The 27,321-nt window shown below is 47.2% G+C and overlaps 1 protein-coding gene across 1 annotated transcript in view; it reads left to right on the top strand.

Moving 5' to 3' along the window:
- The window catches only part of herc2 (HECT and RLD domain containing E3 ubiquitin protein ligase 2), a 42,169-nt gene extending 15,282 nt beyond the window's left edge, over positions 1–26,887 (top strand). The window contains exons 32-91 of the mRNA XM_022751533.1: positions 113–289; positions 393–529; positions 720–871; positions 994–1,185; positions 1,309–1,496; positions 1,599–1,791; positions 1,874–2,056; positions 2,145–2,329; positions 2,588–2,735; positions 2,816–3,012; positions 3,155–3,385; positions 3,509–3,647; positions 3,822–3,968; positions 4,458–4,600; positions 5,142–5,409; positions 5,587–5,729; positions 5,834–5,932; positions 6,019–6,187; positions 6,281–6,406; positions 6,537–6,645; positions 6,739–6,878; positions 7,002–7,192; positions 7,303–7,408; positions 7,628–7,719; positions 7,813–7,988; positions 8,154–8,265; positions 8,838–8,919; positions 9,006–9,240; positions 9,513–9,690; positions 9,979–10,060; positions 10,514–10,685; positions 10,777–10,921; positions 11,245–11,470; positions 12,240–12,411; positions 12,833–13,019; positions 14,333–14,476; positions 14,567–14,758; positions 14,868–15,021; positions 15,124–15,231; positions 15,315–15,446; positions 15,610–15,768; positions 15,891–16,009; positions 16,442–16,567; positions 16,687–16,842; positions 16,954–17,268; positions 17,362–17,576; positions 18,136–18,313; positions 18,432–18,593; positions 19,123–19,214; positions 19,320–19,459; positions 19,616–19,803; positions 19,953–20,150; positions 20,270–20,353; positions 20,819–20,960; positions 21,093–21,287; positions 21,566–21,678; positions 23,614–23,804; positions 23,902–24,007; positions 24,108–24,320; positions 26,193–26,887. Coding sequence (XP_022607254.1) covers positions 113–289; positions 393–529; positions 720–871; positions 994–1,185; positions 1,309–1,496; positions 1,599–1,791; positions 1,874–2,056; positions 2,145–2,329; positions 2,588–2,735; positions 2,816–3,012; positions 3,155–3,385; positions 3,509–3,647; positions 3,822–3,968; positions 4,458–4,600; positions 5,142–5,409; positions 5,587–5,729; positions 5,834–5,932; positions 6,019–6,187; positions 6,281–6,406; positions 6,537–6,645; positions 6,739–6,878; positions 7,002–7,192; positions 7,303–7,408; positions 7,628–7,719; positions 7,813–7,988; positions 8,154–8,265; positions 8,838–8,919; positions 9,006–9,240; positions 9,513–9,690; positions 9,979–10,060; positions 10,514–10,685; positions 10,777–10,921; positions 11,245–11,470; positions 12,240–12,411; positions 12,833–13,019; positions 14,333–14,476; positions 14,567–14,758; positions 14,868–15,021; positions 15,124–15,231; positions 15,315–15,446; positions 15,610–15,768; positions 15,891–16,009; positions 16,442–16,567; positions 16,687–16,842; positions 16,954–17,268; positions 17,362–17,576; positions 18,136–18,313; positions 18,432–18,593; positions 19,123–19,214; positions 19,320–19,459; positions 19,616–19,803; positions 19,953–20,150; positions 20,270–20,353; positions 20,819–20,960; positions 21,093–21,287; positions 21,566–21,678; positions 23,614–23,804; positions 23,902–24,007; positions 24,108–24,320; positions 26,193–26,465 — 9,717 coding nt within the window. The 3' untranslated portion in view covers positions 26,466–26,887. The remainder of the gene's footprint in view (positions 1–112; positions 290–392; positions 530–719; positions 872–993; positions 1,186–1,308; positions 1,497–1,598; positions 1,792–1,873; positions 2,057–2,144; positions 2,330–2,587; positions 2,736–2,815; positions 3,013–3,154; positions 3,386–3,508; positions 3,648–3,821; positions 3,969–4,457; positions 4,601–5,141; positions 5,410–5,586; positions 5,730–5,833; positions 5,933–6,018; positions 6,188–6,280; positions 6,407–6,536; positions 6,646–6,738; positions 6,879–7,001; positions 7,193–7,302; positions 7,409–7,627; positions 7,720–7,812; positions 7,989–8,153; positions 8,266–8,837; positions 8,920–9,005; positions 9,241–9,512; positions 9,691–9,978; positions 10,061–10,513; positions 10,686–10,776; positions 10,922–11,244; positions 11,471–12,239; positions 12,412–12,832; positions 13,020–14,332; positions 14,477–14,566; positions 14,759–14,867; positions 15,022–15,123; positions 15,232–15,314; positions 15,447–15,609; positions 15,769–15,890; positions 16,010–16,441; positions 16,568–16,686; positions 16,843–16,953; positions 17,269–17,361; positions 17,577–18,135; positions 18,314–18,431; positions 18,594–19,122; positions 19,215–19,319; positions 19,460–19,615; positions 19,804–19,952; positions 20,151–20,269; positions 20,354–20,818; positions 20,961–21,092; positions 21,288–21,565; positions 21,679–23,613; positions 23,805–23,901; positions 24,008–24,107; positions 24,321–26,192) is intronic.
- Positions 26,888–27,321: the final 434 nt, after the last annotated feature.

Genomic DNA, 27,321 nt, shown 5'->3' with positions numbered 1-27,321 from the left:
TAGATTTTGATGTTTTAGCTCAAGTGTGTGTTTCGGTCGACTGAATTGCTGAATTGCACAGTGCTCGTGTTAGTATAGTCTGACATCCCTCGTATCTTTTATTCCTTTGCAGCAGGACAAGTGGCAGCCGCTTTTAAACACCGTGGCCAACGTCCAGAAGTACCGGTGGCTGAAACACAGTGTCCAGGGTGCCTTTTCTCAGTCCAGCCTTATGGCCACCATAGTGGAGTTTGTTCTGAAAGAAGAGCCTCTGGATGTAGAGAAGATGAGGAAGTGTCTTCTTAAACAGGTGACAAGTGAAGCTGTAGATCAACAGTCATTTCATAAACTGTCAGTTGTTTAAAACAATTAAAAGTCAAAGCGTGACAGATGTTAACTTTGTGTCACGGCAGCTGGAGAGGGCTGAGGTGAGGCTAGAGGGCATCGACACCATGTTGAAGTTGGCCTCCAAAAGCTTCTTGCTGCCGTCTGTGCAGTATGCGATGCTCTGCGGTTGGCAAAGGATCATACCAGAAGGGACCAACATTGGGTAAGTCTGCAGTTTTAGATCTATGGTTAAAAAAAAAAGAAAGACATTAAGGTGTGTCCTTTAATCTCATTGTTAGCGGTTTGAATTCTAATTATTCAGCGGACGTTAATGTACGCAGTTCGTGTGTTTCGGTCCATGTTGGTTATTTTTCAATTACTGAGCCTTCCACTGTTTCAACTCTCCTTCTCAGGGAGCCCTTGTCTGACTGCCTGAAGGACGTGGATCTGATCCCTCCCTTCAACCGCATGCTTTTGGAGGTGACCTTCGGCAAGTTGTATTCCTGGGCCATCCAGAACGTCCGCAACATCCTGCTCGAGGCCAGCGCCCGCTTCAAAGAGCTCGGTGAGTGGTGTGACTAAACAGTTGGTTTATTTCAGAAAATCTAAACCGGTTCTAGTAGGAATATCATTTTTTAAACCTGTTATACACACAAACTTACCGACCATCTGTTTGTCTGGTTACAGGTGTGCAGCCTGTTCCCTTGCAGACCATCACCAATGAGAACCCAGCTGGACCAAGCCTTGGCACCATTCCACAAGCACGCTTCCTTCTGGCCATGATACACATGCTGTCCCTGAAACATGGGTCCAACAGCCTCAGTCTCTTGCTAAACTCTGGCATACTTGCTCTCACACAGAGTATCCTCAGGCTCGTAGGTGAGTACTGTCCAATTAGATATTCAACCCTCAGTCCAGCCAGAGCAGACGCAGACGGCACCGGTCCAAGTTTACGGATGGAGGTGGTTGATGTCTCTTTTTTTTTATTCTTGTATTTTCCAGGACCCAGCACAGACAGCAGTGAAGAGGACCTGAGTTTATGTGCACACGGAGGCTCGGCGACGGTACTGGAGGAGTCCAGAAAGGAGGCCGCCCCCGCCCCGCTACCTTCCTCTGGCCCCGAGCTGGCTGCCATGATGAAGATAGGCACCAGGGTCATGAGGGGAGTCGACTGGAAATGGGGAGATCAGGTACGTGAATCAGTTTTACAGCCACCTTGATGGAGTAATGCTGAAACAGGGAGGGAGAGGCCTCTGCTGTTTAGTGTTTGACCCTGTGCGTGCTCTGTCCAGGACGGTCCCGCACCAGGTCTGGGCAGGGTCATTGGAGAGCTGGGTGAGGATGGCTGGATCAGGGTGCAGTGGGATACGAGCAGCACCAACTCCTACAGGATGGGTAAAGAGGGGAAGTATGATCTCAAACTGGCAGAGCCACCACCAGCTGCCCAGCCCCCCACCGAGGACTCAGACACAGAAGATGACACAGGTGATTTTACATTACTGCCTCAGTAAACACCACAACTACAAGCCAAACGCTTCATCTTTACAATCTCCGCTCTTTGTTGCAGAAGGGGAGCTGATGGAGAAGAGCGGTCATCCGACAGCTATGATGCTAACCAGCACAGTCAACCTGCTGAAGATGCTGTCTCTATCAGCTGGGATCTATGCAGAGGTGCTGCAGACCGACGCTACACGGACCCTGTGTGGGTTACTGAGGATGCTCGTGGAGAGCGGAGCTAATGACAAGTCAGGTATCTGAATCTCCATGTTGTTAAAGGGCTTTTTTTTTGTCGTTACTGGGGATATCATCTGATTCTAACTTCCGCCCGCCTCCGTCAGGCTGTCACTCCCACAGGTTGGTGTCTCGGGAGCAGCACAGAAGCTGGTGCACTCTGGGCTTCATACGCAGCATCGCTCTCATGCCCCAGATGTGCAGCACGCTCAGCACCTCTGCGTGGATTAGCCTGCTCATCAGAATTGTTGAGGGACACCAGTCCTTCAATGCCATTACACTGCAGAGACAGGTGGGGTTACAGTTATTGTGTGAGATCCCGTGCTGTTTATGGTGCCATTTGTTCGATCTTTTTTATTTTTTATTATAGAAGCTTATTCATACATTTTTGAAGCCTTAGTTGTATTAAAGTTACTGAAAGGGAGAGCATATCTGGTCCATAGAGTCCAGCAGAAGAGGTAGTAGTACAGAAAGGAGAAAGAAGCTGCTTTCATTAACGATATCTCTGGGGGTAACACGTCTTACCATGTGCACCTTGCATGTTCTCCAGATCCTGGCACTGCGTCTCCTGCAGGCAGTCCTGCCCTCGTGGGACAAGATGGAGCGCTCTCAGGACATGAAGTTCCTGGTGGAGAAGTTGTTCAGCTTCTTGGGAAGTCTACTGAGCACCTGCTCGTCAGACCTGCCTCTCCTCAGAGGTGCGTTCCCGAATCGAGCTTTTAAGTGCATTCTTTTTAGCTGTAACGTGTATTTTAAAATGGCTTCTTCCTCCACACAGAGGGCTCCCTGCGCAGGAGGAAGTCCCGCCCTCAGGCATCTCTTACAGCCACTCACAGCAGCACCCTGGCTGAGGAGATCGTCGCTGTCCTGCGCACTCTGCACTCTCTCGGCCAGTGGAACAGCATGATAAACGATTACATCAACTCTCAGCTGAGCGCCATTGGAGACGTTATGGCCGGCTGCCAGTCTGAAGCAGTAAGATATGCTGCAGTGTTATGGATTGAAGTAGTGTCTGTGTTAGAACATAACCTCTCAGCAGTACTTTGAATCTGATTTCATTTGTAAAAACTGCTCTCTGAGAACTGTGAGTATAAATCTCCCGTCGTCCTTATTCCAGTGTTTCCTGGAGGAATATTTTCCTGATTCTGAGGGTCCCAGAGTGGGCAGTCTGATGGCAGTGCTGGCAGTGATCGGAGGGATTGATGGGCGCCTCAGGCTGGGAGGCCAAGTCATTCACGAGGAGTACGGAGAGGGAACAGTCACACGCATCACCCCTAAAGGACGAATCACTGTCCAGTTTCATGAGATGAGGACCTGCAGGGTTTGCTTGCTCAGCCATCTCAGACCGGTATGAAAGTGTTTAGATGCTCATGTGTGTACGTGCAACTAGCACATTAGCACTACTTTCTCTTAAAACAAATTCATGAGACGGTTAAAATACTGACTTTATTTTAATGGCTGTGTCCCTCAGCTGCCTGCAGTGTCCTTCAGTGTGCAGAACCTGCCCTTCACTGAGCCCATGTTGGCGGTTTGGGCCCAACTGGTCAGTCTGGCTGGAAGCAAACTGGAGAAACAGCGCTTAAAGAAGTCCCTTAGCAGAGGGCTGACAGGTGCAGAAACTACTGAGGCTTTAGATTTTTGATGAATGGTCACTTGTCTGATTCCTTCTTTACAAATAATGATCTTGGCAAAAAAGGTTTTAAGCTTTTGGAGGATGCTTTGATTTAGTGGTGAGAGTCTAAGGTCTAGTCAGCTGAGTTTAATCAAACCTATTATGTCTCCAGCTGACCAGGTGGACATCCATTTGCTCCGGTGCCAGCAGCTGAGGCTGTATATTTTGAAGGCAGGGCGGGCCCTGCTCTCTCATCAGGACAAGCTCCGGCAGATCCTCTCCCAGCCTGCAGTTGTGGACTTAGGACCGAACCCCAGTGGTAAGACCTCAGCAAGTGGAGTGAATTCTAGAAGCTTTTTATTCACTGTTGTTATGGGCCTCGGGGGTCTTCAGTCTTTTGTTGTGTGCCATCTTGTTTTATGCATTGTGGATATTCACTTCCATTTCACAGGAAAAACAACATTGTTTTATTAAGTAGTAAGATCTGAATTTTGAAATAGAAAATCTACTCTGCTGCTTCAGGGCGTTATCATGGCACCCAGCGGGAGGACCCTGCTGATATAAGGTTACGATGAGCGGTGCTTGAACAATTAGTGCATACTTTTGAGACAACATAGTAGTTCAAACTTAGCAGTGCCTGCTTACCTAATACACTGTGGGGGGGGTCCCTGAGATTATATGTGGGCAGATGTAAACTGAGTTGCTGAGTTTTGACAAACACTGCTTTATCAACAGATGTTACATCTAAATGAAAATATTACATTGGATTCAGGTATTGCATTCTCTTGTCATCTCTGTTTGTCTGCAGAGGATCCAGTGGTGTCATCTCCTGAAGTGGGAGACTTGTCTCCTGAGGGTCCCCTCCCTCCACTGATCCTCCTGCAGCAGCTGCTGTCTGCTGCCACTCAGCCCTCCCCGATCAAAGCCATTTTTGACAGGCAAGAGATGGAGGTGAGTCAATAAACCTTTCTCTGGTAACCTGGTGCACCAACGATCAGGGTCTCAAAAAAGAAAAGCCAGAGCAGAATAAGAGAGTATGAATATGAGAATAGAAAAGGAAGGAAAGAAGCAGAGGATTGTCCCGTTTGCTTCTCTCTCTCTCTCTTGGTAGTTTGAGTGTCGCAAAGACACTCTGGACCAGAGGAGTTAGCAAAAGCAGGTACCTCAAAACTTAAGATATCACAGATGGGAAAGTCAAACAGTCCGACCGGTGTGCTTAGCTATACTATCAAGGCTTCAATGAGCGGAGGAGGTCAGGAAGGGATAGCTGTAGGAGAGGAGGAGGACAGCAGCCGACATGCTGCTGTTGGAGAGGCAGCTAGGGCAGAGGCAACAGGTGAGAGTAACAGGAAATAACCTCTAGTCCAATGGCTGTGTTAGTATTAAAAGCTGGCCTACGCAGTGTTAAGTGAGTCCAGCAGTAATGGTGCATATATTCAGCTGGTGTGTTTAATTTGACCCGAGCGTTATCTGTGTATCTCTGGATGTGTAGGCGGCAGCTCTGGCGGTGTGTCAGTACCTGGCCGTGGAATCCGCCCACCCGTCCTCTCCTCTGTTTGAGGAGAGCAGCTCCAGTGAGGCCACCACGCCCGTCACCATACAACACGTCAGACCTCCTAAACAGAAGAAACAGAAGACGTCCCCCATCCCGCCCTTACCCATAGTCCTCCAGCTCATGGAGATGGGGTTCCCACGCAAGAACATTGAGTTCGCATTGAAGTCGCTGTCTGGGACTACAAGCAGTGCCTCCGGTGTGCCAGGTACATTATCATATGACAGAAACCTGACTTTGTGAATATATTGCTTGCTTGTGTCGCCCTCTAGCTAAAACTCTGCAGCTGTCACTGCAGCAGTGTGTCTGCTGCGCTGGTGTCACAGTCTCTGTAATGTAATGTTTTGAGATGTGCTTTTGGAGAATAATCGAGCGTATACCTCAGGTGTGGAGGCTCTGGTGAGCTGGCTGCTGGACCATCCAGACATCCACGTCACTGAGCTGTCAGATGCCGACACCGTGTCAGATGAATACTCTGATGAGGAGGTGCTGGAGGAGCTGGAGGAGGCCGAGCCGACATTCCCCGTGGTACATTACTTTCTCTTTTCTTTCTGCAATAACCCACTCAGTAATGGACCGAGCCAATGTAATGTTCCTTGTTTGTTTTTTTTGTTTTGTTTTCTTTACATCAGCCTCCAGGTGCAGTGGTGACTGAAAGCCAGACATTTAAGAAGAGATCGGATTTCCAAAGCAATGACGATTATGCTGTGTACGTTAGAGAGAACATTCAGGTAAGAGCAGCTGCTTTCTCAAGAGTTCCTAAAACCACGTTACGGAAATGTGACTGAAGTCTGAACGGTCACTGACTCCTGTGCAGGTGGGGATGATGGTTAAGTGCTGCAGAACGTATGAGGAAGTGTATGACGGAGATGTCGGGAAAGTGATTAAACTGGACAGAGATGGACTTCATGACTTGAATGTGCAATGTGACTGGCAGCAAAAAGGAGGAACGTACTGGGTCCGCTACATCCACATCGAGCTACTTGGTAAGTTCTCAACGTGACACGATGCTGGTGATGATAATGACAAGTGGCTCGCTCTGAGGAAACCATGGCAACATGTTTCTTTTTTTTTACCAGGATTCCCACCACAGAGTTCTCCGTCCCACATAAAGATCGGTGACAAAGTGAGGGTGAAACCCACAGTCACGACGCCAAAGTACAAATGGGGCTCAGTCACTCACAGGAGTGTGGGAGTTGTGAAAGGTAAGACCTCATCTGTCACCTTTTTTTAAACGGCGTATCCTCTCCGTTAATCTGAAGAACCGATACCTCCGTTGAACATCCTGAGAATCCTCTGTTTTCTGTGCTAATGGAGCTGGTTGTTTCGTCTCAGCTTTCAGTGCCAACGGAAAGGACGTGATCGTGGACTTCCCTCAGCAGTCGCACTGGACGGGCTTGTTGTCCGAGATGGAACTGGTGCCCAGTGTTCACCCAGGAGTGAGGTGTGATATATGTCTCAGGTTTCTCTCTACCCAGTTACAGTATCTACGCGACCCGCACATGTTGTTCAAATGAAATCCCTGTGCGCTCTGCAGGTGTGATGGCTGTCAGATGTTTCCTATAAATGGCCCCAGGTTCAAATGTAGGAATTGTGACGACTTTGACTTCTGTGAAAACTGCTTCAAGACCCGCAAACACAACACCAGACATTCCTTTGGCAGAATCAACGAGCCTGGTTAGTCACACATTCCCTCGGATTTTACCGTGTTTCTATGTGTGTTTGTTTGTTTGTTTGTGTGTGTGTGTGTGTGTGCGCGTGCGCTTGTGTGAACCTGTTGCTCATCTTCCCTACGATTAGGCCAGTCTCCAGCATTCTGCGGCCGCTCAGGAAAACAGCTCAAGAAGCATCACAGCAGCCAGCGTGGGATGCTGATTGACGATTGGTCTCGTGCCGTCAAGAGCCTCAGTGTCTCGTCCTCGGTTAACCAGGCCTCACGCCTCATTGACTGCAGTGATCAGTGTTGGCAGTCCTCCGGCTCGCAGGGAAAGGTAGGAGATTGAATCCCGTGCTCTTAATAAGCTGGATGACAGTCTATTTAGTCTGCTTTATTAAAGCGTAATGCATCACATGAGAGGATTTGTCATTCTTTGCTCTGCAGCATTGGATTCGTCTAGAGCTTTTCCCAGACGTTCTTGTGCACAGGCTGAAGATGATTGTTGACCCAGCAGACAGCAGCTACATGCCGTCACTCGTGGTCGTGTCAGGTCAGTTAAATTTATGTTGTTTTGTTTTGTGTGTGTGTGTATGTGTGTGTGTGTGTGTACCAACATTGGTATTTTGTTGCCCTTTAGTTCAGACAAACAGTTTGTATTTTTGTAGTTCCTCTTATAAACAATATTGTGATTTTGACATTGTGAAAAAGAGAAAGAAGTTTTTAATATTTTTTAAATCATCACAAGCAAATATTTTTTCTTAACATGCAGGTGGAAGCTCTTTGAACAACTTGATTGAGCTGAAGACGATTAACATCAATCCCACAGACACCACCGTCCTCCTGCTGAGCGACTGCACCGAGGTCAGTCGGCTCAGTAACTGACATCAGACTTCTACTTGTTGTTAATTGTCGTAAAAATGAATGTGGCAATGACCCGAACGGTGTCTTCTACAGTATCACAGGTACATTGAGATCGCGATCAAGCAGTGCCGCAGCTCCGGTATCGACTGCAAGATTCACGGACTCGGCATCGTGGGGCGTATCAGAGCGGAGGACGAAGACCTGGCCACGGTTCCTTTCCTGGCGTCTGACAATGAAGAAGAGGATGATGACAAAACTGCCACTGGGAGGTATGGCTGGTCGAGGAGTAGATATTTTAGGAGTGGCTTGGACGTTGTTGTGCTGTTTTTAGGATGTTTCCTCATCTTTTAACAGGCGTTGACTTTGATAAGTGAGGCAGTGAATTGAGGCGTGTGTCTGCCGACCTAAATAGATTTTTTTTCTTTGCCCTTCAGTCTTGCTCGAAAGAAGTCATCGGGCCTGGAGTCGGCAGCTACCATCAGGACCAAAGTGTTTGTCTGGGGGCTGAACGATAAGGATCAGCTGGGAGGACTCAAGGGCTCTAAGGTGCCGCTCGCCACATGATGGCATAATAATTCAAGTTCAATGCTTGTGTGTATTTGTCCCAAATTAGAAAACTCTGCAGCGTGAAGTTGAGAGACAGTTGCAGAATAAATGCAAACCCTTGTTTTATTCAGCAGCACATGGTTTACATCTTGTCAGTAAAGGGTTAACACAGGTAGTTAAAGCTTTTCTCACACTGACATTGACAAGCAAGGTCATTATATTTCCTACTTTTAGTAACTTGTTATTGGTTTTTATGTTCAAATGCTTCATTTTTATTATCTGCTGAGGCGGTCTCAAATACTGAGAGCAGATTTTCTTTCTGCGTTATGATGATAAAAGTATGAAAAGTTAAAGTAGTCATGCAGAATGATGGTCCATTTCAGCGCGGTGCATTATTCTTCATCATCTCTGATGCATTAACTTCTAAGGAGCATTTTGATCTCGCTGCTGGTTGAGGGAGGGATCGTTCTAACTATCCTTGAAGTCCTTGAAACTTGTTCTGGAGGTGAATCCCTGGGCGGAGTCCAAAGATGCTGCTTTCTCTAACCGAGTTTTGTTTGTGTTCTTCACAGATCAAGGTGCCTTCGTTCTCTGAAACCCTCTCTGCGCTCAATGTGGTACAAGTGGCCGGTGGGTCCAAAAGCCTCTTTGCAGGTGAGTAAGAATTGCCCTTTGGAGTTTCTGCTCTTAGACAACACGCACGTATAGTGTTTGTAACCCTGTATCTGTCATTGTTACAGTGACAGTTGAAGGGAAGATTTACGCTTGCGGAGAGGCCACTAACGGCAGGTTGGGCCTGGGCCTGTCCAGTGGGACCATCCCCATCCCCCGTCAGATCACTGCACTCAGTAACTACGTGGTGAAGAAGGTCGCTGTGCATTCTGGGGGGCGCCACGCCATGGCCCTGACTGTGGACGGGAAGGTGTTCTCCTGGGGAGAGGGAGACGACGGCAAACTGGGGCACTTCAGCAGAATGTATGTTGTTCTACTCAGACTCAGGACAAAACATATTAGAAATCAGCCATTGCTGTGTCTGAGTCAACAAACACCATTTTCTCCTTTTTCTCTAATAGCTCTTTAATAGCTACGTTCATCACAATTTCAAGTTCCTTCCCCTGCTCCAGGCTCTTTAACATTTTGACCGTTTACAGACAACAGTCTTGATATTTGAAGTCATATTGGCTGAAATGGAAATTCTCAAACGTTTGTGTTCAGCATCTAAAAGTAAACGATGATTCTCCGAACAGGAACTGCGACAAACCCCGGTTAATTGAGGCCCTGAAAACCAAACGCATCCGTGACATCGCCTGCGGCAGCTCTCACAGCGCCGCCATCACCTCCAGCGGGGAGTTATACAGCTGGGGTTTGGGGGAATATGGCCGCCTCGGACACGGGGACAACACCACTCAGCTGAGGCCTAAACTGGTATGTCTGCATCTCCTGCCCGTCTTCACAGCCTCTTTACAGGAATAGTGATGGTTGGTTGTTGGGCAGACTTTATCACAGTGATACACAGATACACTGAGGATGTAATTTTACAGCTGTTGCACCATCAACATCTGTCCTAAAGAAAGACAGATATGTACACCCAGTAACTTCCTGTACAGTATGTAGGAGTTCATTTCTTTATTTCTTTGCCGCTATAAATCCATGTGTACTATGAAGTTGCTAAATGGACCATGCACTCTCGGTCTCTCTGTCTTCCTCTTCTAGGTTAAAGTGCTGCTTGGGCACCGTGTTATCCAGGTGGCTTGTGGGAGCAGGGATGCTCAAACTCTGGCCCTCACTGACGAAGGTATTTCCATCAGTGCACATAAATAATAACCTGTAGGGTCAGTGTTTTAACGAACTCCAGGGTCGTTTGTATCTCCCTTGTTCCAGCATGTCCACAAAGGAATTCACCTGCATGTCTCGAGCTTGGTGGTGAAATGATACACAAGCGGGTTGAGCGTCTGGGGTCGTAACGCTCCAAGAAAGGTGGCAGTAATTAAGGAAAAGAAAATTACAAACCGCTGTAAACAAGTCAGGCTTCAAACGTTTGAAAAGTTGCAGAGGTGTTTAATGAGGTGGGGAATTTCTGAGGCATTGATCTCAACACAAGTTTACTTTGGTCTGAAAACTTGAAAGAAAACAAAACTGTCCTTATTTAAAATAAAGACCTTAAATGCTCCTCAGAATTTTCGATTTTCCTCCGGGTGGATATGTTTCAGTTTGTGGTTGGTGTGATGAATGTTTTCATTGTCGTCAGGCTTGGTGTTCTCCTGGGGCGACGGGGACTTTGGGAAGCTCGGTCGCGGAGGCAGCGAGGGCTGCAACATCCCACAGAACATAGAGAGACTCAACGGGCAGGGCGTCTGCCAAATTGAATGTGGGGCACAGTTCTCTCTGGCTCTCACCAAATCTGGAGTGGTGTGGACCTGGTACGACGGGACGGATGAGTGACCACGTGATCTTTCATTATCTCTCCTTTGGCTCTCATATGACTGTTAACCGTGTGTATTCTCAAACCAGGGGGAAAGGCGACTATTTCCGACTGGGCCACGGCACTGACGTCCATGTGCGGAAGCCCCAGATGGTGGAAGGACTGAGAGGCAAAAAGATCGTCCACGTTGCTGTCGGAGCGCTTCACTGTCTGGCCGTCACAGACACAGGACAGGTTAGCGCTGACCTCCACCAGCGGAGCGTCATTACACACAGCACGTCATTCAGACACTGCTCATTTACCGCCGTGTGAGTTACTCCTCCTCTCGTGGGAGTCCATATATTCACTCTCACTCTCACATACTTTTTAGGCACCTCTGACCTCTGCTGTTACACATCTTATTTCACCTTGTGGAAAACGTTAGCGCATCACTTCCTGCGACGAGAGGCAGCTACTCGTGTTTGACCTCTTTATATGGTTGTTAAACGTGAGCGGCTGGTGCCTTTTTACTCTCTCTCGTGCTGTACACTGAACACAGAATGACGTTTCTCTGTCAGGTGTACGCCTGGGGTGACAATGACCACGGGCAGCAGGGGAACGGCACCACCACAGTCAACAGGAAGCCCACCCTGGTTCAGGGTCTGGAGGGACAGAAGATCACTCGAGTGGCCTGTGGCTCCTCCCACAGCGTGGCCTGGACCACCGTGGACGTGACCACGCCCTCGGTTCACGAGCCTGTCCTGTTCCAGACAGCCAGAGACTCGCTCGGAGCTTCCTATTTGGGTAATCGTCCCTCGCTTCACAACCTTCCCGCCTGGTGTTTGTCATTCCTGATGGCCGGGGCTGTAATGAGTAATGATTATAACTGTTTATAAGTTCGTCACAAACCTATCAATGTGTTTGTTTGGCAGACTGCAGTTTGTCCACAAGGGGGAGATGTTCAGTCACTGTCAGACCAGGGTCTGTATTTATCAAACAGCTGGAAGTGAAAAGTAAAAAATACTTAATTCTACTTAAAGGATAAAAGCTATTAAAATCAAATTTATTACAACTTTGAAATAATCCAAAAACAAAAATACACCATAACAATATGTATAATTCAGGGTAGTGTATATTTAGTATTTGAGCTGAACATTTCATAGGATTTTTAATTCAAGCTCTCACTTTCCAGACACTTTGATTCTCTGCACTTTAACCACAATTTCCTTCTTTTTTCTTCTTGCCTCCAATTCAGCCAATTCCTTGATATTTTATCTCTATTTCCTTATTAATGTGTAAATTACTAATATTTTAGCTTTTAATTTCACATGTTAATGCGACTCTTTTGACATGGCTGCAGAGGCTTTGGCTTTGTCCGCCTGTAGGTGGCAGCCGTGACCACGTTAACATCTGCTGGTGGCACGGGTTGGACCGGAACTACGAGCCCAGAAGTGCAGGACTAAACCTGCCGGCCCTGCAGCTCTGCAGCCGGCTGTCGACGGCTGGAGCTGGTGAAAGGCGCTTCACGTCGATGACAGTGTTGTCTCATTGTCTTTGTCGTTGTCCGCCACAGGTGTCCAGTCAGACAGTGACTCATCAGCAGTTAGTAACAAGATGAGCGGCCAGAGCAGCGTGAAGCCCAACCGACCCTCGCTGGCCAAGATTCTCCTCAGTCTGGATGGAAACTTGGCCAAACAGCAGGCTCTGTCTCACGTGCTGTCAGCCCTCCAGATCATGTATGCAAGGTATGTTGTCTCGACAGCGTTCGAAAGATCCTCTCCTGATGGACCAACGTGACAAAAGTGCAGTAAATCAAACTTTTCAGTATGAGACAGTCATAGGAACCTTGACTGAGATCTCACATGGAACCGGGCTTCGTTTATAATCGGTAAAACTGTAAAATAATCTCTGCATCTACTCTGTAAGCAGTAGAGACGTGCATGAATTCAGCAGAGGATTACCATCTTGTTTGTTTAGCACTGGTTAAAATCCTAATTGCTGCATCAACAAACTAGAAATAAATGATGCCCTGCTGAGGCTGGAATTCTAAACAGGGTGAGATACAAGTGCGTATGACCTCTAAATGAATTAATCTGCTGACTGGTACCATTAATTGTCATTAGTCAGTATTACTGTTGACAGGACGTGTTGTGTGTTTCCCCCCAGGGATGCAGTGGTCGGTGCGCTGATGCCAGCCAGCATGATTCTGCCAGCGGAGTGTCCTTCCAGCTCTCCCGTTCCCCCGTCAGACTCCTCCTCCTCATCCACTGTGAGTGATGAAGAAGGTCCTCCGGTCCCGCCTGAAGTCGAGGAGCGGGTCAGCCCTAATCCCTGGCAAGACAAGAAGAGTGAGGTGAGGAACACAACACAACACGCGCACAGCTGCTGTGTTTAGTCTGGCTTTGATTTTGGAAAACCAAACCTCTGTCTCTGAGAAACTAAACTTAATAAATGTCAGCGAGGTTTAAATTAAACGCTGCCTCAACTTTATTTTGTGCTGAACTACTGTAAAAGTGGACGGTGCATTTGTATCCATAATGACCAGGTGTGCAAATACAACCATCAGCAACTCAGAAACACCAGAAACCTGCACAGGACTTTGATCATAGTTATAACTTTAAGTTTTCTACCACAACTTTCTCCATTTTCATTCTCGGTGTTGATGTCCTTGTGGCGTATCCTGGAGTAGCGTCGGAGTATTTTAATAAACTAATCAGTCAAAAATTGATATATTTATATAATGATCATGGACAACACCAATACACTTTCATTCTGGTGCAAGTAGTTTTCCACACAACAGCAGCAGACAGAGGAGTTGGAGGTGTGCAGCTCTTCCTCTAACAGCTCACTGTGGCTGCTGCTGCTTGTTCCACTGCTCACTGCCATATTCAAAACTGAGCCACTGTAAAAACACAAGATGCTGAAAATGACTGTGTCTTGTTTTGTAGATGCTTTTTTTTTATTTATTTTTTATTACGTATTGCATTTCCTGTGGCAGCTTCACAATAAGAGCCACCTCATGTTCAAGCCAGTTCAGTGACGACGTTTTGATTAAATTAGCAGGAGCTACTGTTCTCTTTCCACTGTGTCAGAAATTAAACAGTGAGATAAAACTGCACTGGGAGTCTGAATACAACGCAGTCACGGCGAACTCTGCCATTAACCAGTAAAAGCTCCAGTATAGAGAGGTTGTTTCTGAATATCAATATATAGAGTGACTATTGAAGACAAAAGAAATGCAGACCAAAAATAGCATCAAAGAATTGGTTGATGCCATGAAACTCTCAGGGATTATAACTTGTTAGCTGCATACACAGTAAAATGAGACGATTTTGTTGTTAGATATTTACTGTGATCTTCAAACAACACTTTTCTGAACTGAAGCACATGCACAGTAACTAAAGGAAAAGAAAGATGTATCATTACATACTTCTCCCATTGAATTCCATGGAAATCTGTGTAAAATATTGCACTACACATTTAGTACTTGCTATAAAACATTTTATTGTAGTAATAAAGTACTGGAGCTGGTACAAAATATTCCACACCATTATAAAGTCTGTAAGTGTCTTATTGTAAAGGACTTTATTAACGTAAAAAGGCAAAGGCGCTTTGCAAAAGAACCAGTTGTGTGAATGTACATGTGTGTTTTTCGTGTGTGAACAGGTTCCTTCCTCAGAGGACGCCGTCACCCCGTCATCGGCCGTGACTCCGTCTGCCTCCGGTGCCTCCTCGCGTCCTTTCATCCCCGTCACCGACGATCCGGGAGCCGCCAGCATCATCGCCGAGACCATGACGAAGACTAAAGAGGTTCGTCTGTCCAACGACAAAAACTCGTATCTGTGTGACACCAGCCGTGTTTATCTAACTCTGCCGTTTCCCCGTCATGTTCTTCTTCAGGACTCTGAGAGCCAGAGCAAGGTGGTCGGTCCGGAGCCTCAGTACCTGGACGAGTTCACAAGCCTTCTTGTGCCCGACGACACGCGAGTGATGGTGGACCTGCTCAAACTGGCGGTGTCTTGCCGCTCCGGGGAGAAGGGCAAAGAGGTGCTGTCCGCTGTGCTATCTGGCATGGGCACAGCGTATCCACAGGTAATGTGTGTGTGTGTGTGTGTGTGTGTGTGTGTATGTGTATAAGGTCTGTGGTTAAATGGGAAGTCAGCTGTTAACGTTAGATGTTTGGCTCCGGCGTCGTCCGCAGGTTGCTGACATGCTGCTGGAGTTGTGCGTCACCGAGTTGGAGGATGTTGCCACGGATTCACAGAGCGGCCGTCTGTCCTCCCAGCCCGTTGTTGTAGAGAGCAGCCATCCGTACACAGATGACACGTCTACAAGTGGCACTGTGAAGATCCCAGGTAAAAAAACAAAAAACAAAAACAAAACAACTTTCTATGATGTTGCAGGAGATCACTACGACCAGCCTCTTGAACACACACCTCTCCTTTTCCTTTGTGCAGGTGCTGAGGGTCTGAGGATAGAATTTGACCGACAGTGTTCAACTGAGAGACGCCACGACCCGCTAACAATCATGGACGGAGCCAATAGGATTGTCTCTGTTAGATCAGGTGATGAGAGGAAAAACTGTAAAACTTACATGTGAAGACAAAGGGATCAAGAATAAATGTATTGACGTGTGTGTGTGTCTCAGGTCGGGAGTGGTCTGACTGGTCCAGCGAATTAAGGATCCCAGGAGATGAACTCAAATGGAAATTCACCAGTGACGGCTCGGTCAATGGTTGGGGCTGGCGCTTCACTGTCTATCCCATCATGCCGGCTGCTGGTGAGACGCACATACGACAGACGCCAGATGTTTAACGTGTATCTGAATTCAACAGAAATACGTCGGCTCCTGTAGCTCTCATACATACTGTAAACTGTTTGACACACTGGCTCATACACACACCACCCAGACACTCAGCCCCTTTTCCAATGTCTTTTCTCAGGTCCAAAAGACTTGCTGTCTGACCGCTGTATCCTGTCCTGCCCCTCCATGGACTTGGTCACATGCCTCCTGGACTTCAGGCTCAACTTTGCCTCCAACAGGAGCATCGTGCCTCGACTAGCCGCTTCCCTCGCTGCTTGTGCCCAGCTCAGTGCACTAGGTACAGTACGACTGTCGTGATTCACCGCCGTCCAAATGAAGAGAATCTACGGGAATCTTTATAGTAGTTGATGCAGTTCTGTTAGAAACGAATCATTTTGTATTGTATTGTATTGCATTCAGCTGCTGGACACAGAATGTGGGCTCTGCAGAGACTACGAAAGCTCCTGACCACGGAGTACGGGCAGTCCATCAACATAAACAGGCTGCTGGGAGACAGTGAAGGCGAGGCTCGCTCTATGGTGAGTACAGTCTGACTGCACTGAGGGGAAATACCTGCTCAACTGTCTTATTTACTGTATTATTACCATTAATACGCTGCTCCTTCAACATGCGTGTTCAGGTTACTATTATACAATATTGGTACGATTGGTGCTGTTTCATTTTTTTATTATTAATTAGTATTAATGCCACTTCCTGTCTCTTTAACCGTTATTTTGTTCATATTTTTATTTTCCTTTTCATCTGCAACAAGATTTGTGACCATTTTCTTATTTGCTTGATGTGTTTGATCTGTATTCACTCCTCCCCCTCCCCCGTTTAAGCCTTTCTTTCCTTCCCCCGTTACACACCTGCTGCATTTCTTTGAGTAATGGATGTAATGATGATATTAAATGAACAAAAGCAGCTACATTTAATAGAAAGCCAGGTCCCTTATGAGTATTTTCTTTCAGACTTTCACGGGCAGTGCGCTGGCGGCTCTAGTGAAGGGTCTACCGGAGGCTCTGCAGAGGCAGTACGAGTACGAAGACCCCATCGTCAGGGGAGGGAAGCAGCTGCTTCATAGTCCCTTTTTCAAGGTACGATAACAATCCTGTCCTCATCCACACAGTGGCATCACATGCTGAGAGTGTTGTGGGTTGTCAGAGATTATTAAACGCTGCTTTCTCACAGAGTCTAATTTGAACATTTTGTCCAGGTCTTGGTCGCTCTTGCCTGTGATCTTGAGCTCGACACTTTGCCCTGCTGCGCTGAGACCCATAAATGGGCCTGGTTCCGCCGATACTGCACGGCCTCCAGAGTGGCTGTGGCTCTGGACAAGAGAACGTCTCTACCAAGACCCTTCCTGGATGAGGTGTGTGTGCCAGGCTGCGCTGCCTGCGCTAGCCTTCACTTTGCTTCATCACACTTTGACCTGACAATGTTCTTAATCCGTTTCCCTCCGTTGCTCCTTTTCCTTTTGAAGGTTACGAAGAAGATTCGTGAGCTCATGGCCGATCACGAGAGCATGAACGCCCTCCACGAGAGTCACGACTTGTTCAAGCGCGAGCACGACGAGCAGCTCGTGCAGTGGATGAACCGGCGGCCGGACGACTGGACCCTCTCTGCCGGGGGGAGCGGCACCATCTACGGCTGGGGCCATAACCACAGAGGGCAGCTGGGGGGCATCGAGGGGGCAAAGGTCAAAGTGCCCACTCCCACCGAAGCCCTCGCCACACTGCGGCCGGTGCAGCTTATTGGCGGGGAGCAGACTCTGTTTGCTGTCACTGCTGATGGAAAGGTGTGCACAGGTTCCTCTCAACAGACGCTGCGTATCATCACCTGTGAAGGCTGCACACGACGTCACACTAACATACCTTGTCTTGGTCCTCAGCTGTATGCCACAGGATACGGAGCAGGGGGCAGATTGGGTATCGGTGGCACCGAGTCTGTGTCCACCCCCACTTTACTGGAGTCCATCCAACACGTCTTCATCAGGAAGGTGGCTGTGAACTCTGGAGGGAAGCACTGCCTGGCGCTGTCGTCTGAGGGAGAAGTCTACTCCTGGGGGGAGGCTGAGGATGGAAAACTCGGCCATGGGAACAGAAGGTTGAGACCGAATCACTTCATTAACTTTGCACCTTTTTTAATTTTCAACTCATAACACACACAGTGTCCCTGTAAGGCCAGGAACACACCGGGTGCGTAGCGGTGCGTGGCGGCTATGGTAACGGGTTAGAGCGGACACGCTGCCTCTGTGAGCCTCGTCACATGATCTGGAGATTCAATGTCTCACCTGTTTTTCATGCACGACACACGTCTCCCACTGTAGTTGTCTTTGTCTAGACTGAATCTGAAAATAACATTAACATGAACCATTTTAGCAGCTGCATGTGGAGACGGTGACATTTTACTGACGTTTTACTGCCAAAAATAAATCGTTAATTAATTCGTAATGAGAAGAAATCCAACATTCAAGTAGCCTGCAAACTCTACGTAGAGATAAAATGCAGCCGGTGTGAACCCACGTGTGCGAGCCGCAGCAGGTCAACGACGCAGCCATCACGCACACGCAACGCAGGAGTCGTGTTCCCGGCGTAAGAATTAAGGATTAATGCGACATAAAAGGTTTTGTTTTTATAGTAACTGTGATTCCTCTTGACTTCAGCCCCTGTGACCGTCCTCGTGTCATCGAGTCCCTGAGGGGAGTGGAAGTGGTGGATATCGCAGCCGGAGGAGCTCACAGCGCCTGCATCACGGCCAGTGGAGAGCTCTTCACCTGGGGCAAAGGTCGCTATGGGCGACTGGGTCACGGAGACAGCGAGGACCAGCTTAAACCCAAGCTGGTCAGTCAACGCTTTCAACAGCCCGCTTTCTCACACAAATCAAAATATTGTGCAGTATTGTTTCCCGAGCAGTCTCAGCGAGGTAAAGCTGCCGTTTGTGTCCGTGTGGTTTATCCAGGTGGATGCACTACAGGGTCACAGGGTCATCGATGTAGCCTGCGGCAGCGGGGACGCCCAGACACTGTGTCTAACGGACGATGACATGGTCTGGTCCTGGGGAGACGGGGACTATGGCAAATTGGGCCGGGGAGGCAGCGATGGCTGCAAAATCCCCATGAAGGTAGGGCAGACTGCAGCGGTGTGTACTGGAGATCAGCAAAGGCAGTTGGCTGTTCTTTCACTTGTTCTTCATTTCTTGTAAGATCAGTCGCCACAACTGTCACTTCAAGACCACAAGCTCAAGACCACTTGTGTCCAGGAGATGGTTAGCTTAGCTTAGCTTAGCATAAACATTGAAAGGAGGGGAACAGCTAGGCTTGAGCTGTCCAAGGATTAAAAATGTGAGCCTGCTTGTACCTCTCTAAAGCTGGCTAATTCACATATTATATCTCATTTGTTTAATCTGTAGAAAAATGTGTAAAAAAAGACTATTCTTTTGGCTGAGAGCGGCGGGAAAGCAGCTTTCCTTTCACTAGTTATTTCACAGTTACCAGAATCTTAAGCATTTATGTTTGTATGTTTAATCTGGCTCCCGAGACTCAACACTTCCCAACAGACTTTCAAAGTTTGTCTCATTTTGTTTCAGAACAGGAGTGAGCTGATTTTTAAATAGATCTGTTTTTACATTGTGGTTCTTCTTTCATCTTCAGATTGACTCTCTCACCGGCCTCGGAGTGGTCAAAGTAGAGTGTGGCTCTCAGTTTTCTGTGGCTCTTACCAAGTCTGGGGCAGTGTACACATGGTATGTACAGTGTGAAACTGAGTCATGGATCAATTTTTTTTTTATTGTATAACTGTCAAATGTTAGACTTGAGAAAGTAACATGTGTTTTTCGTGTAATTCTAAGGGGGAAAGGAGACTATCATCGTCTGGGCCACGGCTCTGACGACCATGTTCGCCGGCCCAGACAGGTCCAGGGGCTTCAAGGGAAGAAGGTCATCGCCATTGCCACGGGGTCACTGCACTGCGTGTGCTGCACAGAGGATGGTAGGAAGGACAGCCGCTGATTATTGTTGTCAATCACCTCTTTTTTGTACAGGTTCTGTTTGTCGTCTCGCCATGTGTCGTCGATGAGCTGAACTGCTCGGACTCGTGTTTTTGCAGCTTCTCAGAAAGCTCTTGTTGTGCTGTTGTCTGGCATAGGAGAAGTGTACACATGGGGCGACAACGACGAAGGCCAGCTCGGAGATGGGACCACTAACGCCATCCAGAGGCCACGGCTGGTGGCTGCGCTGCAGGGCAAGAAAATCAACAGGGTGGCCTGTGGTTCTGCTCACACCCTCGCCTGGTCCACAAGCAAGCCCACCAACGCTGGGAAACTGCCTGCACAGGTGGGTTTTTATCTCTGGACAGAAATGACAGCTTCAAGTAGATGGCAGCAAAGCTTTGCACACACAAGCATCGTTGAAACAGGCCACCTGCAGACCTTCAAATGTCCATCATGTTGTCAGTCTCTCACTGTCTCTGTGGCGTGTTAAAGGTGCCCATGGAGTACAACCACCTGCAAGAAATCCCCATCATGGCCCTGAGGAACAGGCTGCTACTCCTGCATCACATCTCAGAGCTGTTCTGCCCGTGTATACCCATGTTCGACCTGGAGGGGAGGCTGGGGCAGACGGGCCACGGACCCTCGGTGGGCTTTGATACGCTCAGGGGCATCCTCATCTCCCAGGGCAAGGTGGGAGGCACGGCTTCCAGACCCAGGAACATGTATACAAAGCGTACACAGCGGCACATACAGCACTAAAACATTATCTTGATTCATCCCCCGGGATATTTGTCTTTGTCTGTGAACAGGAAGCAGCTTTCAGGAAGGTGGTTCAAGCTACGATGGTGAGGGACAGACAGCACGGACCTGTGGTGGAGCTCAACAGGATACAGGTGCAGTAGGAATACATGCTACATGCAAACAACACACACATTACACACCTGAGTTTTATCTGTCTACAAGTCTCCTCCCACCCTCTTACTGTGGTTCCCTCCCCCCTCCCTCCCCTCACTCTCACCGTGAGGCTGTGTTCCAGACGGGCTCCTGAGCATTACATGTGATGTCTTTCATAAGGGGATTTTTATTGTGTAAGTGTGAGAGATCTGCACACCAGCCTGTCTGTGGGGGTTCCTGCACTGACTTTTAGACTTTACTCCACATAGAGTCTCGGTTCAGGCCACTGCCCCCCCCCCCCCCACCCCCCCTCCTTCTTTCGGTTGAAGCCGCGGTCCAAAGAGCTGTCATCTCCACGAGTTCATGCCCATCAGCACTTCCTCTCTATCTAGCAGGAAGTCATTAAGCACAGAGCAGAAACAAATCCAACCCTTCTTCTCTCTGTTTTCTCCTTCACGCTGTAGGTGAAGCGTTCCCGCAGCAAAGGGGGTCTGGCAGGTCCCGACGGAACCAAGTCTGTGTTTGGTCAGATGTGTGCCAAAATGAGTTCATTCAGCCCAGACAGCCTGCTGCTTCCTCATCGCGTCTGGAAGGTCAAGTTTGTGGGTAGGTGTCCGTGTCCGCCACGTGTCTCTGACGGGACGTTTTCTTTAAGATGAATGTGAAATTATAAACGAAGCCTCATCCCGGTATATTGATGTATAAATGTGTTTTTTTTTTGTTTTTTTTTGTTCTCAGGGGAGTCTGTGGACGACTGCGGCGGAGGCTACAGCGAGTCCATCGCAGAAATGTGCGAGGAGCTGCAGAACGCTCTGACTCCACTGCTCATTGTCACCCCCAACGGCCGCGATGAGTCGGGCGCCAACAGGGACTGTTTCCTGCTCAACCCTGCAGCCAAGTCCCCTCTTCACATGAGCATGTTCCGCTTCCTAGGTATAATCCAGTTAATCTCCCGGTCAGGTCTTCTGGGGCGTTAATCCTAGATAAACAAAAACTGAAAATATGCATGAATTATTTTCAAACACACAAATGCTTCATGTGCATTTTCACTGATAAAACACCTGGCCTGGACTGTGGAGCATGCTTCATTTAACACAGATATTTCTGTTGCTGTTGTTTTTTTTTGTTGCAAAGACTTTCACCAACACAGTGACACATGATTGTTCAGGGTCGATCTGTGGGTAACGTGCTCTGCCTTGCTGTGTCTGCAGGAGTGCTCCTGGGTATTGCGATCCGGACCGGAAGCCCTCTTAGTCTGAATCTGGCGGAGCCCGTATGGAAACAACTGGCAGGCATGAACCTGACCATTGCTGACCTCAGTGAGGTACGTGCACAGCCCTGCTCCTCAGTGCACAGACGGGGCTTCTGTGTGTGTGCGCTGATGATGGTGGATGGAGTGTAGGGCAAATGCCTCAAGGCTTCTACTGTTGCCATAGTAATCGACATGCAAATCAGTACTCGAATGCTGCATGTTTTTCATATATGCATCATCACTACACTCCCAAATAGCAACAGGAAAAAAGAAATAGTAATCCAACATTATTTATTATTCGTTAACATTAATTACTGTTAGTGATTCTCAGATACAGACGTTCAGTCTCAGTCATAGTTTTGTGCGTCACAGCTTCTGTCTCTCGTCACCAGCAGCGAGTGGCGTGTGAGTGATTTAAAAGAATCAGTCACATTCAAAAAATTTTCTCAGAATTTTCTCATAAGTGCGAATAAAGTTCATTAGTGATCCAAACACGTCGTGGTAATCAGTAACAGATAATCGTGGTAATCAGTAAAAACCACTTGTTTGACTTAAGAATTCTGTCGCCCTTTTCTGAAATTATGTAAAATTTAATTATCATAAATATGATTAATAATGACAGCTGAAGGAGGAGCAGCAGAGACCATGACAGGTGCTTTAAAACCTCTTTACTGCTGCGATTTGCATAATCACACTTCCTCTAGAAGATATAACTCAGTCCAATCTGAACAGAGATACGATTCACACGTTTCGATTCGCTGTGATGGAAACTCTGAGGATATCAAATATCCACCACGTAGAAATCACAGAGAAATCACAGATGGATCAATAGCCCACAGCTAACTCTCTAAATTCATGGCAACACTCTCCTGTTCACATTCCTCAAAACATCAAGGGAACTTTAGTAAAACTTTGAGTAGGATTGTCATGTTTTTTTTTCTCAGGGTTCCACAGCGTCAGACTTTTTTAAACCCACTCTCTAATACGACTTCCTGCGCTGCATCGGTTCTACGTTCGTCTGCTGACTTCTGACTGTGGGACCCGAAGCTTCGCACTGGGAAAATCTTTTTATTATTATTTTTTTTTTGCTCTCTCTGTGACATTTTTGTGAATGAAACTTTCCCCTAAACGAAGCGGGACCACGCGCAGCCTCTCATGCACATCTGTCAGACTGAAACTACGACAAGTTTCTGCAGTTGAGATTTTTGTTTAGTCTAACTTAGAAAAGTCACATGAACAAACCAGACAGAAAAAATGCTTTGGGACAAGAAGACACGAACGCTCTCGCATGAGGCTCATTGTTTAACGATGAGCAGTTTAGTGTCGTGTACTGTTGTAACGCACTGCACCTGTGAAGTCCCGTGCAGCTCCACAGGAGCTCTAATTATCTCTAGCTAACGTACCATCTCCACCAGCTACAAAAAGGAATGTCTGTCTTTATGTCAGGTATTATATAAGACTTCAAGCCCCCATGTGCTGCGTTATAACCTGCTAAAAGAACACGTTCCTATACATTCCTCCACGGATTAATCCCTAAACCCTTAATCTCCCTGCTCTCTAAATGGTACAGAATACTACAGTAGGAAACGTTTCAGTAAAGCTCGGACTTTGCCTGTTCCTCAAAGATGAATGCAAATCTCATCTGTGTTAATATTTGTAAACGAAGTCATGACCCACAACCTCTCACGCTGTGATCATGAGCTCCTCAACCTTCTTTGGGAGAATAGTGATGTGGAGGAAGAAAGGGGTCTCTTCTTTCACAAAGCTTCTCTTTGTTTTGTGGTTTTAGCCTTGAGACATTAGAAAGGTTGGATGGGAAATGAATCCAGCACAAGACAGTAGAAAGAGCAGATCATGGTGGAGCTCACAGGAACTGTGTTGCACAACGGCGTGAGCGTGATCACGTACACGCGAACAGATGAATGTGCCGTACGTAAAGAGCTAAATGACGATGGATGTAATAGTTTTGTTAAAGTCTGTAGCGCTGGTCTGATCTGTTCCCCTCAGGTCGATAAGGACTTTATTCCTGGCCTGATGTACATCCGCGACAACGAGGCCACAGCTGAGGAGTTTGAGGCCATGACGCTGCCCTTCACGGTGCCCAACGCCAGCGGCCAGGACATCCAGCTCAGCTCCAAGTACTCGCACATCACCCTGGAGAACCGCGCAGAATACGTCCGCCTGGCAATCAACTACAGGTGAGAAAAACCTGCTCGGTGCACAAGAGGTACATTCTCTGATGTGAGCGTGTGTGCGTTTACCTTGTTACCTCTCGTTTTCTTTTTCACGCTGCAGGCTCCATGAGTTTGACGAGCAGGTGTCTGCAGTGCGGGAGGGCATGGCGCGAGTGGTTCCTGTTCCCTTGTTGTCTCTTTTCACCGGTTATGAGCTTGAAACTATGGTGAGTGAGAACAGTTTTGGTGTGTGAAATTATCTTCTGTCCTCGCTCTATTGGCTGATTTTTGTCGGTAAACACGCCCCCTCCCCCCTCCCCCCCTCAGGTGTGTGGAAGTCCAGATATTCCTCTTCACCTGCTGAAGTCAGTGGCCACTTACAAAGGGGTGGAGCCCACAGCGCCGCTCATCCAGTGGTTCTGGGAAGTGATGGAGTCCTTCTCCAACACAGAGCGGTCTCTCTTCCTGAGGTTTGTCTGGGGTCGCACACGTCTGCCTCGCACCATCGCTGACTTCCGTGGGCGGGACTTCGTTGTTCAGGTGAGAAATGGAAAGTTAACGGATTAAAGGAATCGTTTTACCTTTTTTGGAAAATGTGGTTTTCTTTCTTAGAGTCAGATGAGAACAGGATACCTCACTTCTATATGTATGCTAAACAGGAGCTAACAGCTAGCTAGGGTTGACTACTAGTTATTACTGCATTATTACATGATGATACACCTGACTCGGGGTTCAGACCACACCTCTTTTCAAACTCAGCCTTCATTTTAATCTCAACTGTACAACTGTAAAGTTTCGTGACTGTGTCTTTAACAGCTGTGACACTGTCACGGTGACACACCTGCCAAAGTCCTCAAAATGTCCTCTGTGTGTAGTTCCTGCTACAGTATGTGTCTCCATGACACACACACACACACACACACAGATTCACAAGGTGAAAACAATACATCTTGCTCACGTCACATCATCGTGACAGGAGCGTGTCAGAGGAGAAAGTTTCTGCTGCCAGACTCCAGATGTGTGTTCTGACTCTCTGTAGAGCCACAACTTGTTTTTACACTTCAGTTTTTGTATCTATGAAACAAACAAGCTCCAACATGGTCATTAGTGATGATTACAGGCGGCTTTTCTTTCCCTTGGATTAATAGCTTATCAATGACTCCGATATCAATCAGACATGCACACAGTCTATGTTTTTTGCCCCTTTGATCGTTTTCCTGTTACAGTCTGTGGATTGTGAACTATCGACCTGAATATAAGAATTCTTTTCCAAAATAGTTTGTCGTTAGGTCAGTGAGTGTCAGGTCAATTCATATTGTCTGTCTGTATTAGAGTCAGACCTAAAAATGTTTCATTAATCAGTTTAACCTGCAGGAGTTTCTTCTTTCAGCTTGTGTGTGTGTTTTTTTTTTTACTGCTCCAGAGGAAATAGTCCGTTAGATTCTTCGATCGACGACTTTAATCACTGCCGCGTTTCACTGAAGCTAAATGCTGCTCCGCTTCTCCCTGTCTGTAATGGCTGGAGCTCAGCAGCTCCTCAGGCTGCCCCTCACATCTGTGCCCAGTCACACTCATTGTCTCCAGACTCTGAAGACCATCCGGAGAGGAGGGGGGGGGGGACAGCTGTGCTCCTCACGCTGTGATTGGCGTACCTCCTTGAAAGCCCTGCTGCCTGGCTGATTTTGGGGTCACGAGAAAACCACACTTCAGCAGCTGAAAGCTTTGGTGCCAGGAGGGCGAAGAGATACGTCCCTTTTTAAACCGGCATCAGGGAAGTTTGGATTGTACGGCTCTAATTTTCTTTACATGGATCTCTGGCTTCTTTGACAGAAATGCATCGTGTTTCAAAATAAAAGAGCCTCTTAACGCTCGAGTGCCGTCTCTGCCTCGTCTTAACAGATGCAGCTGCACGCCGAACTACACTTTTTCAGACCGGTCTGCCTGCTGTGTTCAGAGAGAACACCTCTGAACACCTGAGGAACTTTTTCTCTACTGGCGACAGTTCAGCCAGTAACCATGAAGCCAAAGGTTCCTGATCTCCACATATAATAATGTCAGAGAATTTTTTTTCAAGGTGATTAGATGAAATGTTTTGATGGAGAAACGGAAAAGGTGACGGACTTCATTCTGCGGATCGATATGAGCGATCAAAACTGCGTCCATAGCAACTGTTTGTTATTCATAGTAGTGGTCTGCTATTCAGAAATAACTGACCATAGAATTCCACAATCGACCAATCAGAACTGAGTCTTCAACGCAGGCGTGTTATAGTAAGTTAACCCGCTGCTGGCTGTAGATTTATGTTTACCATGACATCAGCAACTGATGTTGTCATGTCAGTGATGTGTATAAATGTGAAGTTATTTGTTGTGAGACTTTCTGATATCAACCTGAACCTTCACTTTCCTTCAGGTTCTGGATAAGTACAACCCTCCCGACCACTTCCTGCCAGAGTCCTACACGTGTTTCTTCCTGCTCAAGCTGCCCAGGTACTCGTGCAAACAGGTGCTGGAGGAGAAACTGAAATACGCCATCCACTTCTGCAAGTCCATCGACACCGACGACTACGCCCGCATCGCCCTGTCCGGGGAGCCCGCCGCTGACGACAGCAGCGAGGACTCGGACAACGAGGACGCCGACTCCTTCGCTTCTGACTCCACCCAGGACTACCTGACAGGACACTGAGCTCTGAGTGGAGGACGAGCCACAGAGAGACTTGCGTTAATCTCAGCTATTAATACACACATTCATACAGGCATTCTACTAAGACACAAACGTCTGTGGGGGAAAAATGTGCAATGAGCTTTAAAAGCATTATAAGCTAAAGAGAGGAACAAACGCAGGTTTGCTCTGATTTAGTTTCTTTAAAATAAAGTGGGGTGATCAGCTGCACATGTGATAGTTGTGTTACATGGGAATAATGTATATTATTACAGAGTTTAAAAAAAAAAAAAAAAGGCTCCAGCCTAGCACTGTGGTAGATTTCTCCCTCTGGTTTGTGTGAATTACCTGTCCCTAGTTTGTATATAGAAATTAATGTGTGACAAAACAGTAGTATTACTTTATGTTTTCTTGGTAATAGCCATGTTTCTTTATATATATATATATATATAAAAAACAACAACAACCATTTTTAACTTGAAGAAATCAGTGTTTCTCACTCGGCTCGCGTCGGTCAGAGCCCACTGAAGGGTCATTTTAAGATTCCTGTATTTACCCCCCTCCCTCCACCATGTTTGTGCACTGTCTCCTTAAAGAATGTATATAATATGATTGTGCCATGTATTCACAGAAGGTCTCATTCCTGCATATTAAATGTTAATACATTTCTGTTAATAAATAAAGGAAAAAAGACTGAAAACCTTTTGTGGTGGGTTTGTTAAACTGAGGGAATATTTTGTGTGTTTGGTGTATTTTTATTTATTTATTTTATCTAATATTTTCTGTGTATCAGCTGAACAACCAGCAGGACCCCAGAGGGGTTTAGAGAAACAAATGCAACACAAATTGAGACAAGGAGTATTTGTAATAATTTCAAAAT

The sequence above is a fragment of the Seriola dumerili genome, unplaced genomic scaffold (assembly GCF_002260705.1).
Source record: "Seriola dumerili isolate Sdu_G_001 unplaced genomic scaffold, Sdu_1.0 BDQW01000155.1, whole genome shotgun sequence".
Lineage (NCBI taxonomy): Eukaryota > Metazoa > Chordata > Actinopteri > Carangiformes > Carangidae > Seriola > Seriola dumerili.
This window is presented reverse-complemented; position numbering and strand designations above follow the sequence as displayed.